The 12,215-nt window shown below is 40.7% G+C and overlaps 1 protein-coding gene and 1 long non-coding RNA gene across 13 annotated transcripts in view; one reads left to right on the plus strand and one right to left on the minus strand.

The window, feature by feature from the left end:
- Positions 1 to 12,215, plus strand: part of ebf3a (EBF transcription factor 3a) — a 95,866-nt gene continuing 83,651 nt past the window's right edge. For 3 of the 12 annotated variants that reach the window (XM_031560610.2, XM_031560606.2, XM_031560612.2), the window contains exons 1-6: positions 4 to 1,446; positions 1,715 to 1,871; positions 2,244 to 2,307; positions 2,715 to 2,770; positions 5,114 to 5,187; positions 6,659 to 6,727. In XM_031560610.2, coding sequence (XP_031416470.1) covers positions 1,313 to 1,446; positions 1,715 to 1,871; positions 2,244 to 2,307; positions 2,715 to 2,770; positions 5,114 to 5,187; positions 6,659 to 6,727 — 554 coding nt within the window. In that variant the 5' untranslated portion in view covers positions 4 to 1,312. Of the gene's footprint in view, positions 1,447 to 1,714; positions 1,872 to 2,243; positions 2,308 to 2,714; positions 2,771 to 5,113; positions 5,188 to 6,658; positions 6,728 to 12,215 lie in introns of all 12 variants that reach the window. The other 9 variants (XM_031560607.2, XM_031560608.2, XM_031560604.2 and 6 more) reach the window with 6 other exon arrangements.
- LOC116218585 lies at positions 7,457 to 10,384 on the minus strand. The gene is made up of 2 exons (XR_004162936.1): positions 7,948 to 10,384; positions 7,457 to 7,766 (listed from the first exon to the last, which is right to left on the minus strand). It is a non-coding gene; the product is annotated as an uncharacterized LOC116218585 (long non-coding RNA).

Genomic DNA, 12,215 nt, shown 5'->3' on the forward strand with positions numbered 1-12,215 from the left:
TCCTCTCAGCTCACAACGTGTACCTCACAGATGAATTTTCATGTCATGTGTCGTGATAATAAATATCAGTCAATGAAAATGATTTGGACGTGTTTTTTAGTCTGAGCCATATACACTGCTACGTGTTGCTGTATATTATAAATCCATTGGTTGTCAGTGGTCAAAACACTGTTTCACATCAGTGTCTAATAAGTGTCTTCCGAACCGTGACTGTCATTTGCATACCATACTCGTTGAGCATCTGACATGGGCAGTAGTTTAATGTTTTTGTTGTGATTCCTAAATCAAAGCACGCTCAACGCATCTTCTCAGTGAATACCGGATCATAGTCAACACCGTTATCAGCCGAATGACTAGTGCAACTTTGCTCTCATACTTTTTCCCTGGCTGTTCTCCGGTTCTTACGCATGCAGCAATAACAAGAGTAACATAGCATAACGTACCTTCACTAAATCATTAATTGCATTCTAACAACATTTAGCAACATCTTGCAATTGCCTGGTCATTTTGAAGAGGGACTATTGTGAGCCAATAGCCTACAACTTAATAAAATGTTCATTCCAAAGGAGAACCCTGTCTACAATGAAAGGAAAAGTGGCGATCTAGTTCTCAGGTTGCAGGAATAGTAGTAGTATGTAGCGCACTCACAGATTCAAGCACCGTCAGCGACAGGAATTGTCAGCCTTCCATATTTGGGCAAAGCCACGCCCAGTGCGCGTCACATTCTGACAGTGCGGATCCCGTGGGCTTAGAGTTTTGGCTCCCGGGAAAGGTTCCATTCCTAGGGGATAGAGGGCTGAGTTTTGTATGCTTCCATCCATTCTGCAAGACGCTAAAGGCCCCTCATCAACCTCTCCTGTGTCCGGGAACACCTCCATGGTAATCATTTTTTCGTTTATTTGTCTTTTGGAGCTGGAGCGCCTTGCCAGAAGTGGTCGATTCAGCAGTGTCCTGAAGCTTTTTTTATGCTGTTGTTGGATGACACTAGCCTGAGAGCATCAACACATCACAAAGTTACAAGAAATGTTTTAGTGAATTGAAAAGATTCACTAACAATATCCTGATATTTGAGCGACTTCTTCGGCGAAAGGATCACGGTCCAGGCTTCAGTTTCCTACTCTGTAAATTCTTCATGTCGTGCCAACGCAGGACGGGTTGAAGACGGAAACAAGACTTGCGAACTGGGTTTTCTCGCTACAAATCAAGAAGGAACTCTTCCTCGTGTCTTCGAGACTCTCGGAGAACATACGCAAGAAACGCGTTTCTATTTTCACCTCTTTGGCTGGAGCTGGTTTGTACGAAAACTGTTTTAATGTTTGGAATTCAGGAAAATATACCAAGAGGAGGGACGACTATGAAAGAGGAACCGCTGGGCAGTGGGATGAATTCGGTCCGATCGTGGATGCACACAGCTGGGGTAGTGGATGCTCAAACTGCCGCCCAAAGGTACGTTTGCCAAAACATCCGATTTTTAATGCATTTCTCAGATCGACCCTAAATCCCCACAATGCCATGTATCAATTACAATCTCCCAGTGCACCTCTTCAGCCCCTTTCCCTCCGTTCATTACATCATATTACTGTTAAAGTGACAAATCAAGAAATCTCCTGTCTCTAAAACGTGCTTTCGCCATCTCCAATGTTTTCATTAGCTGCATCTATCTCAAGTGTATCTCCCTATTTAACCGAGATGGTTTCTTGTTTTTTCCCCGCAGCGGTGTGGGTTTGGCTCGGGCACATTATGAAAAGCAACCGCCATCCAACCTCAGAAAATCCAATTTTTTCCACTTCGTCCTGGCTTTGTATGATAGACAGGGACAGCCAGTTGAAATCGAAAGGACCGCTTATGTGGACTTTGTGGAGAAGGATAAAGTAAGCGTGTATCGTGTTAATTTCACTTAAACTTATGCACTTCATATTGTAAAACTAGGTCGTGGAGAACACACGTGTACTTACTGTTGATAGGGGTTCCTTACAGATGTCCATTTACCACACAACACTTTCCCAATTTTTTAGCATCATACCTTTTACATATATAGACTTATTTACTTAAATCAGATTACATTTAGATCTTTTCTTACTCAGACATTAATAAACACTTCAAGTCATCTGGTACTGGAATAACATGTAGCCAGGCATGCATCTAAGACATTTATTGCAGAATAAAGTAAACGCGCATGTCCTTGTGTAGTAACAGTGAAAAATAAGATCACAACCTCTGATTGAGACGTTGCTTATTTTCAGGAGCCAAACAATGAAAAAACTAACAATGGGATACATTACAAACTGCAGTTATTGTACAGCAACGGTAAGTGACAATTATCTAAACAGATTCTCTGAATTACCACCCAGTGCAAAAAAAATCAAAAAAAGAACGGGAAAGACTGAACTGACTTTGACATCATTACTAGCCTATTGCCCTTGTATTTTTTATAGCCGATGAATTTTACTTTTGCTTTTAGCCTATTCATGCTTAGGCCTATTTAGTTAGTAGCTATCAAACAATGAGACTCTGCAGATATTTATTATAGTTGTTCTTGGTAAAGTTTTTCTTTTCATGAGGCTGTTATAGTATATTCATATTTCTGTTGCATTATCATTATTATTTGTTCAACCTAACCCCTGTAGAAAAGAATACCATGTGAAATTTAGCGTGGTACATATATTGTTTAATGATTATCAGGTAATTAAAGCAACATGCGACTTCTTTTACAGGCGTCAGAACAGAGCAGGACCTTTTCATACGATTAATTGATTCCATGACAAAACAGGTAAGTCACTTATATTATACTTTTGCTATTGCATGATTGTCAGGGAATTGCGCGCTGTCCTGTTTTGACACTCTCTCAAATTAATAATTCGTAATGTAGAATGTTTAATAAATTCAAATACAAAGCCATAGGAAATGTTGTATATACTACAATGCTGGAACAGATGTGTTCTGTTATATGGTGAATAAATATAGTAATTTAATTGTGTTTTCTTTTTAAATTGAGGGCTGTCTAATTGGAAATCGCGAACCTTTAGCCTTTACATGTACAATTTTTTCGCCGCATAATGTAGACTAGCATCAAATGTGCACCTCTCGCCGGACAAAAACCAAAACAAAAAAAACCACTACCCCTTCCCCATTATTCAAGTTCTAAGCTCCAGGGGTCTCCCGAATCCGTCTGTTTCTGTAGCATTTAATACTGGACACGTTCCTGTAATTTGGGTGATGTGAATGATAGTGGGTTTTTTTTTTTTGCATTTCTCTCATAGGGCATTTTGAATTTCTGCAACAGCTATGTCATATCTCAGATCATACGGTCAACATGAGATACTGTAATATGTTATTACTGTTAATTTGATTTTAAAGACACTTTTATTGGCCGTTGGTTTGAGGGGTTGAGTGATGCTTAGTTCAAAAATAGGCACTGTGTTTCATCATAAATGTGCGCGCCTTGTTTCGCCCCATTAATTCATTTTAGTCCTGAATCATTATCGTCACGCTTTTCAGCAACTTAAACTTGGGACTTCAGCAGGAAAGAAACTACAATTTTAATTGATGGAGTATTTACAAAACCCCAGACATAATATGTTTTACATTTACAACTTTTTAATTGTCTGTCTTAAAGTGTAGGCTATCCAACATTCCTTGTTTCCTCTATATACAAGAGCTGTTTTTGTCTGCCTAAAATCGCTATTGGCTGAATCGCAGGGTTTATAGTGAACTCTTCCTGTTAGAAGAGTCTCCTTTAAATACGGATGTATGTGATATTATCTTGTGTCTTTCCGTGTCTTGGCAGCTCTAATACAACTGAAAAATGAACGTTTAATCTCAGGTCTCGGTGATGCGGTCTGTATATGATCAAAGAGTCAATGGCGCTGAACAGTCAGTTTATGGATTTCCGTATCTTAAGGAGACGGGAGGAAAATAAATCACAGCAATCTACATAAATATCGTGTTGGCCAAGTAACACATGTAGATATACATACAATACAACTCAAGTAAACTACAAATAAAATCAGATAAATATCAACTAAATATTTCATCAAACGCAAGAGAATTAGGCCTTAACATTCTTTATTTGACTGTATCATAAGTGACTCTTTTAGCAGTAAATCGAAGTGCTGTCTTGATAGTGATGCCTAGTTATAGCCTCTATCTCTTCACGCGGGTATCTCTTATTTATATTAGTCTATTTTTCTCGCTTTGTGTTTGTTCTTCTACTGACGACCAGAGCAACTGCAATAGCTTCCCGTTAATGAACTGGTATTTTTTCTTCCGCTGCGGCTTTGCTTTTGTACTGGAGCTGAGTCCGTGCGGCAGTCACAGGCGGGCGCGTTGGAGTGTGCTCTGCCACAGTACATCATAGACACAGGGAGGGAGGGAGAGGGAGACGGAGCAAAAAAGAACTGAAGGCGAGCGCACCTACAGCTTTACGCCATCTGTTAAAGCCAATGCTCAAAAATTACTCAACCATACCCCCGACACCGCTTTTTATCCAAAGAAAAATCATTGTTAGCGCTCAAAATAAACAACAGATTGCCCATTAGCACTTTCCCCTCAAATATCTACAGATTATAACCACGTTGATGTATACGGTTATGGGTATTATTTACCGTGCCCATCTGCATCTGAAAAGCATTATGTGTGTGATTTCCACAAGCGCTATAAGATAAAAATCTTAAAGGTCTTAAAGTCCGAGAATATGACATTATTGTTTTTATGGTGTTACTTTCATGTGGAGAGTGTCAATAACAATATTTCTAGACAGTGATTTTAAAATGGTCCGCATCTTATTTACATATGCAAATAAATAAGCATGGTTGTTGAACGGACTATAACAGTAGACTATATGTACCAAATAATATATTTTCATTTATTAATTCCATCATGATGTCTTTGCTCTTAAGTGTGTCAAACTCATTTCTGAAAATAACGAAGTCGTCAATTATACTTAATTGGAAAACATATTTTTTTTCATCTACTGATGCATGGATTTGTTTTCTGGACGCTTTTGCATTTTACAAAATAGGTCTTCCAGTCTCTATTAGCGCCACGTGCAACTCTTTACATGGGAAACATAACCAACCAGAGTCTGAAATATATCTGTCTTTTTTGTTTCAAGGCTATTATTTATGAAGGCCAAGACAAAAACCCAGAAATGTGCCGTGTCCTTCTTACCCATGAAATCATGTGCAGGTAAGAAACATTCTTGACGCATGTCATACGTTAATTTACCACCACTGCTCGCTGGTTTATGACTGTATAAATGAAATGTTCAATGTTTACATTTAGTTATCTTTGTGCCGTACGTATGGGCTATCAACACTTTTTATCATGCGCCCTACCGTGGTCAGTGGGTTGGTCAGTCGCGTTGTCCCGCAATGAATAGATCATGAAGGCCATGACGAGAGGCGATGGGTTATTTTGTTTGTAGGGTATTGTTCTCGACAGTTACTGTCTTTCTGTTGACTGGGCCTACAGTATACTTGTTACGATAGTGATAGTCTATCAGTATTATTGTGAGGCTGAACAAAATGAAAACAGGTCATTGACAACATTGGTCTCCAGAATGCTTTCGACTGGACACACGAACACGGGAGCATGTTAATGCATAGACATGCACACTTCTGCAATAGCTAAAAACGGAAACAGTTTGGTTAGCCACTCAACTCTGAGCGCTGAGGGTTGATGCGCACTAGGCTAACCTCTCGGCGTGGTTCTTCATTGTTATGAAAGTACCTGAGCTACAGCAGCTATTTATTAAACCGGACACCATTTGACACGGTGTTTTAAGTCAGCACGTGTGAACTATGGACAGAATATTGTAATGTAGAACATGAAAAACATTTGGGTCGTTTATTAATCCGGTCTGTAACAAGCGCCTCACTCAAGGGGACAAAGAGTCGCTCTTTCCGTCATCTTTCTTTATTGCAATATAGTCAAACTCAGTGTTATTTATGTAGAAAAGGCACAGATGTGAAAGGGAGCCATAAGTGGAGGACTATATTTCTTTAATCACTTTAGCTGTCAGCTTTGGAGAGCTTTACATACTCTCCATACCATATGGTGTTAATTTAGCAAATTTGGACATGTAACCATTATACAAGTATGCCTTTAACAAATACAAGTAGCATAACATTTTTTGTGTAATTTTAGCATTAATTAAACCTTCCATTATGGAACCACTGGTATGTTTCTGCAAAATGTAAGCATTGTCACCACTTTGTGTGAGATTGATGCAGGCTTTTGAGCTTGTAATTAATAAATGCCCCACAGAAATAGTGGTTGAAGGTGGCATCTTGCATCCTCTCCAGAAATAACAGCTTGACAATTAGAGGTAAACAAAAGCTGAAGCTGTGAAAAGTTATTCCCCTGCCTCCTGGCATCGCCTCTTCTCAGTTCACTGCTAAGGCAAACACCACAACATGTTGTTTTCCATCTTTTAGCAGCAGCGCATTGCTAGATGTTTACTCGGCGCGATTCTCAGAGAACCACACCAATCAACAGCGGCAAACATGGCCATGATCATCAACTAGCTTCATGAATGATTTGGGGGGTGGGGGGGCAATGTAAAATACACTGCCAACCAACAGTAGAGTAGATGTTAAAAGGCTTGACTTGAACATGTTTTTGATTGACACATTATTTTCTCCCTCTCCAACCAAAGCCGGTGTTGTGACAAGAAAAGTTGTGGGAACAGGAATGAGACCCCTTCAGACCCGGTCATCATTGACAGGTAAGGCATCATTTTTTTTTATTTTGTCCACCATGTCTTTCCTTTCATGTCCTCAAGATATGTGCTTGTCGTCCTCCCAAGTCTGTGCCAGGTTGAGCACTCGTCTGCTCGGTGCTGTTTGTTGTTGTGCGGCGTTGTGATGCACAGGTGGGTTGACTTGGAAACCTGGTCGTCTCTGTGGGGATTCAGTAATTGCTCGCGAGTTGTCAGGGGAAGCAGTTTCGTCGGCCTCTCCTCGTGCTGTGAGGAGCAGTTTATACCTAGTGAGCTGTTGGCTTTCAATTCAGAGGCGGATCGTCTTCATCCTCATTTGTTAACAAGTGTTTTTATTCTGTTTCCCTCCATCTGATTGCCATTATTTTGCGAGTTAGCACTGGAAATGCTTCTTGGCCTCCCAAGATGAGCATTCGACTCACATGATAGTGTAGTCTTGTCTAAAAAGGCACTTTACATTACTGTTGTGTTTTAAAGTGTGTACATATAGATTGGTATTTGGTGTCTGTAGTTGTTGGCTATGTGATGAGAATATTAGGTGAAGCTTATATAGAATGGATTGCTGTGGTGGCTGCAGTGACTGCAACTGATGTTTTAGGTAATTTATTTTTCATACTGTTTAATCAATGCATATTGCTTTTTTTTTTAATTTTCCTGTTGCGATTTCAACTCAAATTTAAACATTGTAATTGTTACCAGGATAATAGACAAGAATCACAATAGTGAAAATAATAATAATAAAAAGATTTGAATTTAATCATCACTTAATAACCACATTCACTCTGACATGAGCCAGAGTGACAAGACAGTATTTTAGGTTCAGGCTCTTAAGTGCTAGTGAGGTAGAACAAGTCCACCTTGCTCCATAAATCCAGAGTCCACGTTTCTCCCACATGCTGTAAATGACCATGAACCCTCCGTGTCTGATGCCAGCACCGTAAGCGCGAGAGGAGCCCTTGTGAACTGGCAGGGGAAGGCAGCTCGGGTATTTGACAGACCTCACTGTTGCAAAAAAAAGTTTCTCTCTGAGGGTGAGCTGTGCTGTCTACAGGCAGAAATTAAAGCAGGGGGGAGAAAGATGACGAATTAAGCCCAGGAAAAATATGCACCACCAGTGGATAGCAATGCTAATGTTTGACTAGCTGAAATAGCTGTTTGCTTAGTGGAGAATGTTTGGTATCTGACAGAGAGAACATCTCTCTTATTAGTAATCAAATAGGACTCACCAGTTGCTGCCGTCAGTCATGGACTGAGTCCACCGTCGGAAAATAGGTCTCACATTCTGGAGGGCTGATTTTATGGAAAGCGTCGTATGCTTTTCGGGGCAGCGTGTATTTGACATTGTTGCACATTCTGGGGTTATGATGTCTACGTTTCCTTTGGTGTCTCATTACTGTCATGGCTGAGAGGAAACACAAATAATATTTGCAATTTCCTTTCTCAGTCGTCTACAGAACAGGAAGTCGCTGCTGTGTAATTTCAACATCTTACCCTTTAAGTACTTTTTAAACAGAGTGCATTAAAGCATTAGCTTGCATGGTTAGATGTATGGGAAGTATATTCAGAAGCGCCAAACAGATTTACAAGTGGCCCTTATTGTGTGTGTGTGTGTGTGTGTGAATGGCAATAAGTAGGATGGCAGGGGTTAGATTTATGTGCTGCTTGCCTCCACTCTGTCCCCTGTAATAGGGGAGTAAAGGGGGTTTGTTTTGGTACGACACACAGAAGATAAAACATGCATCACTTCCTCCCCCTGGTGCCTGGGAAGTCTCAGCTACATGAAGTCGCTTTAGAGTTAGAGAGAGCCAGTGATACAGTATATTGCCTTCAAAGTAATATTAGGTGAACACTTAACAACAGGGCGTCATTGATATTTAACACATATGCTCTTCCTTCAAATTGCCTCTCTTTGTATTGTTGCTAAATAGAGTTGACGTATCGAGTGTCTCCAGGCTTTGTGGTTCAATCTGCTGAACAATGAGTGTAATATAAGTAAAATAGGAAAAGGAGTACAGTGGAGAGGAGGATTGGATCCCATGGACGGGAGAAAGGGAAGCAAAAGGAGGGATATTGTCGTAAGTTCAAACAGTGGATAAAAAAGCTCACATTTTCATTGTGATGTGGTTGAATGGGAGCGGAGTATCGTTTTCATAGAGGAGCGATCTTTTCTGTGGAATCACAAAAGCAGATGTTCCTCATTAGGCTCTTCCATTGTCTGCATATCACAACTATGAGCAGATGATTTTGTCCCATTGCACCCAGAACATTCAGGCAGTGACTGTTGCTGCACAAGCCTTAAATGTCTGTAGTGTAGATGCATGTGGGCGCGGGTCAGAACCTCCAAAGCAGGAGGGGGAAAACACACTTGTACGGCTCTCCAGTGTTGCTCTGGTATTCCATTAGGCGGCTCTGTTTTGTGTGGCATGTGCATCGTTAGGTATGCCTCTATATGATCTCCAAGTTAGTCTTGGCATGTGTCAGATTTGATGTTATGGAAATCATAGTGCATCCATGTTTGCTTGTTCTCTTCGGGGCAAGGGCTTGCATATCCATGGGCTGACTGAGGCTGTAGGCTGAAAGGGCTGATTGTTGAGGCAGACAAGGGAGGTCCGATTACGTTACAATCAAAACATTTTACTGCGATCCTCTATAGAGGGAGAGAGAGAGAGTGGGAGGGAAAGAGAGGAAAGGAGTCTGAGAGTGTGTGTGTGTGTGTGTGTGTGAGAGAGAGAGGGATAGTTTTGCAGTGCTAGAGCATGCTGACTAGACTCGTGATCCATTATCGATAACGTTCTCAGCAACATTTTCCCAGATGGCACATGGGGCAGTCATACTGCTAGTTGGCATCATGTTGGACAGTAACTGGCAACCTCACAGATCTGGCATTTTCAATGGAGTTTAGGAGACTTATCATTCCAAATGTGTCCTATTTTCCTGTAGTCAAGCCAGACATCTGTTTATCCCATTTTCTCTTGGACTTTGTTACAGCTTTAGGTTTTTGAAAAAAGAAAGAAAAAAAAGTTGGTCAGATTTAACAGCTGTTACAGAATTTCAACCCCAGTAGATCTTTAAATATTTCAAACATTACCCCATGCTACAATAGATTATTAATATTTATCTGTTTAGAGAGAGGAGATAAAGTCAATATACGGATACATTCACTACCATATCAGCCTTGTATAGACAGCCTGGGGAACATGCTATATTTGCTATGTCAGATCCAGACTGTAGGTTCATTTACAACTGTAGCCTCTGCTTTTGGAACTAATAATGGTGGAGTGTCTGAAGACTGATTGGGGTTTTCCTAGCTGGCGGTACCCTCTTTCACTTCCTGTCACAAAGGTCAAGATAGGCTGACCTTTGTAGACAGCCCACTGCCTGAATTATTCATGTGATTGACTTTTTTGTCAGTCCACCCAGTTGTGCGTGGGGACATTTTATTCATATAGCTCATTTAAAGCGCTCCCCTGCACCTGTTCAAGTAATATCATGTAATTTGGACCCTGATGCTGTTTTTGCTTAACATTCATTATATTTCTTATTAGAGGACACTTCCAGAGGATTATGCCTGATTATTAGCAGACCTTGCCAACAGCCATGTTGAGTACTTTTCATAGGTATTCCACTCCAGGTTTTCTATCAGTAGAAGAAAAAAAATGGAAAGCAGTCAGTCAAAATTTGACCGTTGCTCAAGCAGTTTTATTTATTTATTTTTGAAGGTGGGCGGCTGGGGGTCATTTTTGTTGCTTCTCCATGACCAAGCAGACAAGTTAAAGCCCCTTCTCTCCCTTATGGCTTGACAGAGGCCTGATTAAACCCAACTCAGAGAAAAGCTGTACAAATGCCAGCATTTATAAGGTCAGCGCTTTTGTTGGAAATGCTATGTAAATGAGGATCTGCAAAAAGGGACATTAAACAAAATTCAATTCATTGTCTCCCTTAATGTCATTTACATTTTGGCTAAGTCCCCGACTGTCAAGCAGGATTTTTGAAATCATTTTAATTACATATCAGCAGGAAAACAGAGAGGCTGTCTCACCGAGGTAGCATTTGGATAACCTGCAAAAGAGGCTCTGTTTATTAACTTGCCTGAATGGCATGTTTTCACGGCATCTGCATAGAGTAATTAAAAGAGAGTTAAGTGTTAATTCCAGCCCTCCCTCCTCCATAAAGCCATGAAAGCAAAGCTGTGGAGATGCTGTCTTTACACCTGCGTAAGCGTTTTGTCAGGCTTTGTCATACCAAGTGATTCCTTTTTAAAAGCCTTTTTTTGTTTTATATGTGTTTATTATTGTTGTTGTTATTTTTTAGTTTTATTTGAAAAGGCCCAACATTCAGTAATGGCTGTGCCCTGCCTGGGCCTGCTGCAGAGGCTGCATTGATTCCAGCCACGCTGAGAGTGGGTCTGATTAATGAGCGCGCATGCAGGAAATACATCTCAGACCAGGAAACAAGCACCAGTGCTGTGCACGTTCAAGTACACAGGTGTGAACATCTTTGAGTTATTTATGAGCGAGTCAGCAACCTCTGTGTTAGTGAGAGAGCACGCTCGAAAAGCAGAAGAAGAAGGAGAGAGAGAAAGAGAGAGAAAACCTCTTTCTCCTTCAAATGAACATGTCCGGTCAAAGCTAGCCTCTTATGGCCCAAAAAATGGCGAGAGGGAAAAAATAGACTGCGCGTCCAGCGACTACATTTTGATAAAGGAGGCCAGCAGAAGCAGGGGAAAAACCACACAGATTTATTTGATGTACATTTGCGGATAAGGGTAATTATAACTTGGTCAGCAGTGTTTGCATAAGTAGAACCTGTTCTTAAACCACTTATTTGCGGTGAAGGTATCTCAGAGAGCCTTTTGAACCTTCAGTCACAGGCCTGTTTTGGCTTCCATCTCGTTTGTTTGCTTGAGTTCCCATTATAGCTGTCTCATTTTGCCTTTGGCATGTTAACCTACACTGGGAGATCCTTGTACACAGGAACAGGGTTTTTTCAGTTTGTATGTTTTAAGGAGAAGTAGGAGAGGGGTGGTGGAGGAGTGAGATAGAGAGAGAGAGAGAGGGAGAGGGAGAGGGAGAGAGGGGAGAGTGAGTGAGGGAGGGGAGAGAGGGAGGGGAGAGAGATAGAGAGAGAGATAGAGATAGAGAGAGAGAGAGAGAGAGAGGGAGTAAAGGAGACAGTGAGGGATGTCAAAACCCCACTCATCCACTGAGCCAAAAACAAAACTCAAGTTTTGTCATCACATGAAAGAGATACTATACCAGCAATAATTTAACTTGTGTTTTATTTTTTTTATTTAAATGAACCATAAGTTTATAAATCCAAAAAATGCTGTTCTAGGTCTGTGAATGGGGTGCATTCATTTTGGCAAAGCAAGCGTAGTGTACCTTATTGATGTATTGAAGAATGCATACGAGCATAATTCAGCATATGATGAAATAGTTTTGAAAGATGCCTCCATTCAGGGGAATATGGTGTAATCACACTGAATTTCCACAGA

The sequence above is a fragment of the Clupea harengus genome, chromosome 23, assembly GCF_900700415.2.
Source record: "Clupea harengus chromosome 23, Ch_v2.0.2, whole genome shotgun sequence".
Classification (NCBI taxonomy): domain Eukaryota; kingdom Metazoa; phylum Chordata; class Actinopteri; order Clupeiformes; family Clupeidae; genus Clupea; species Clupea harengus.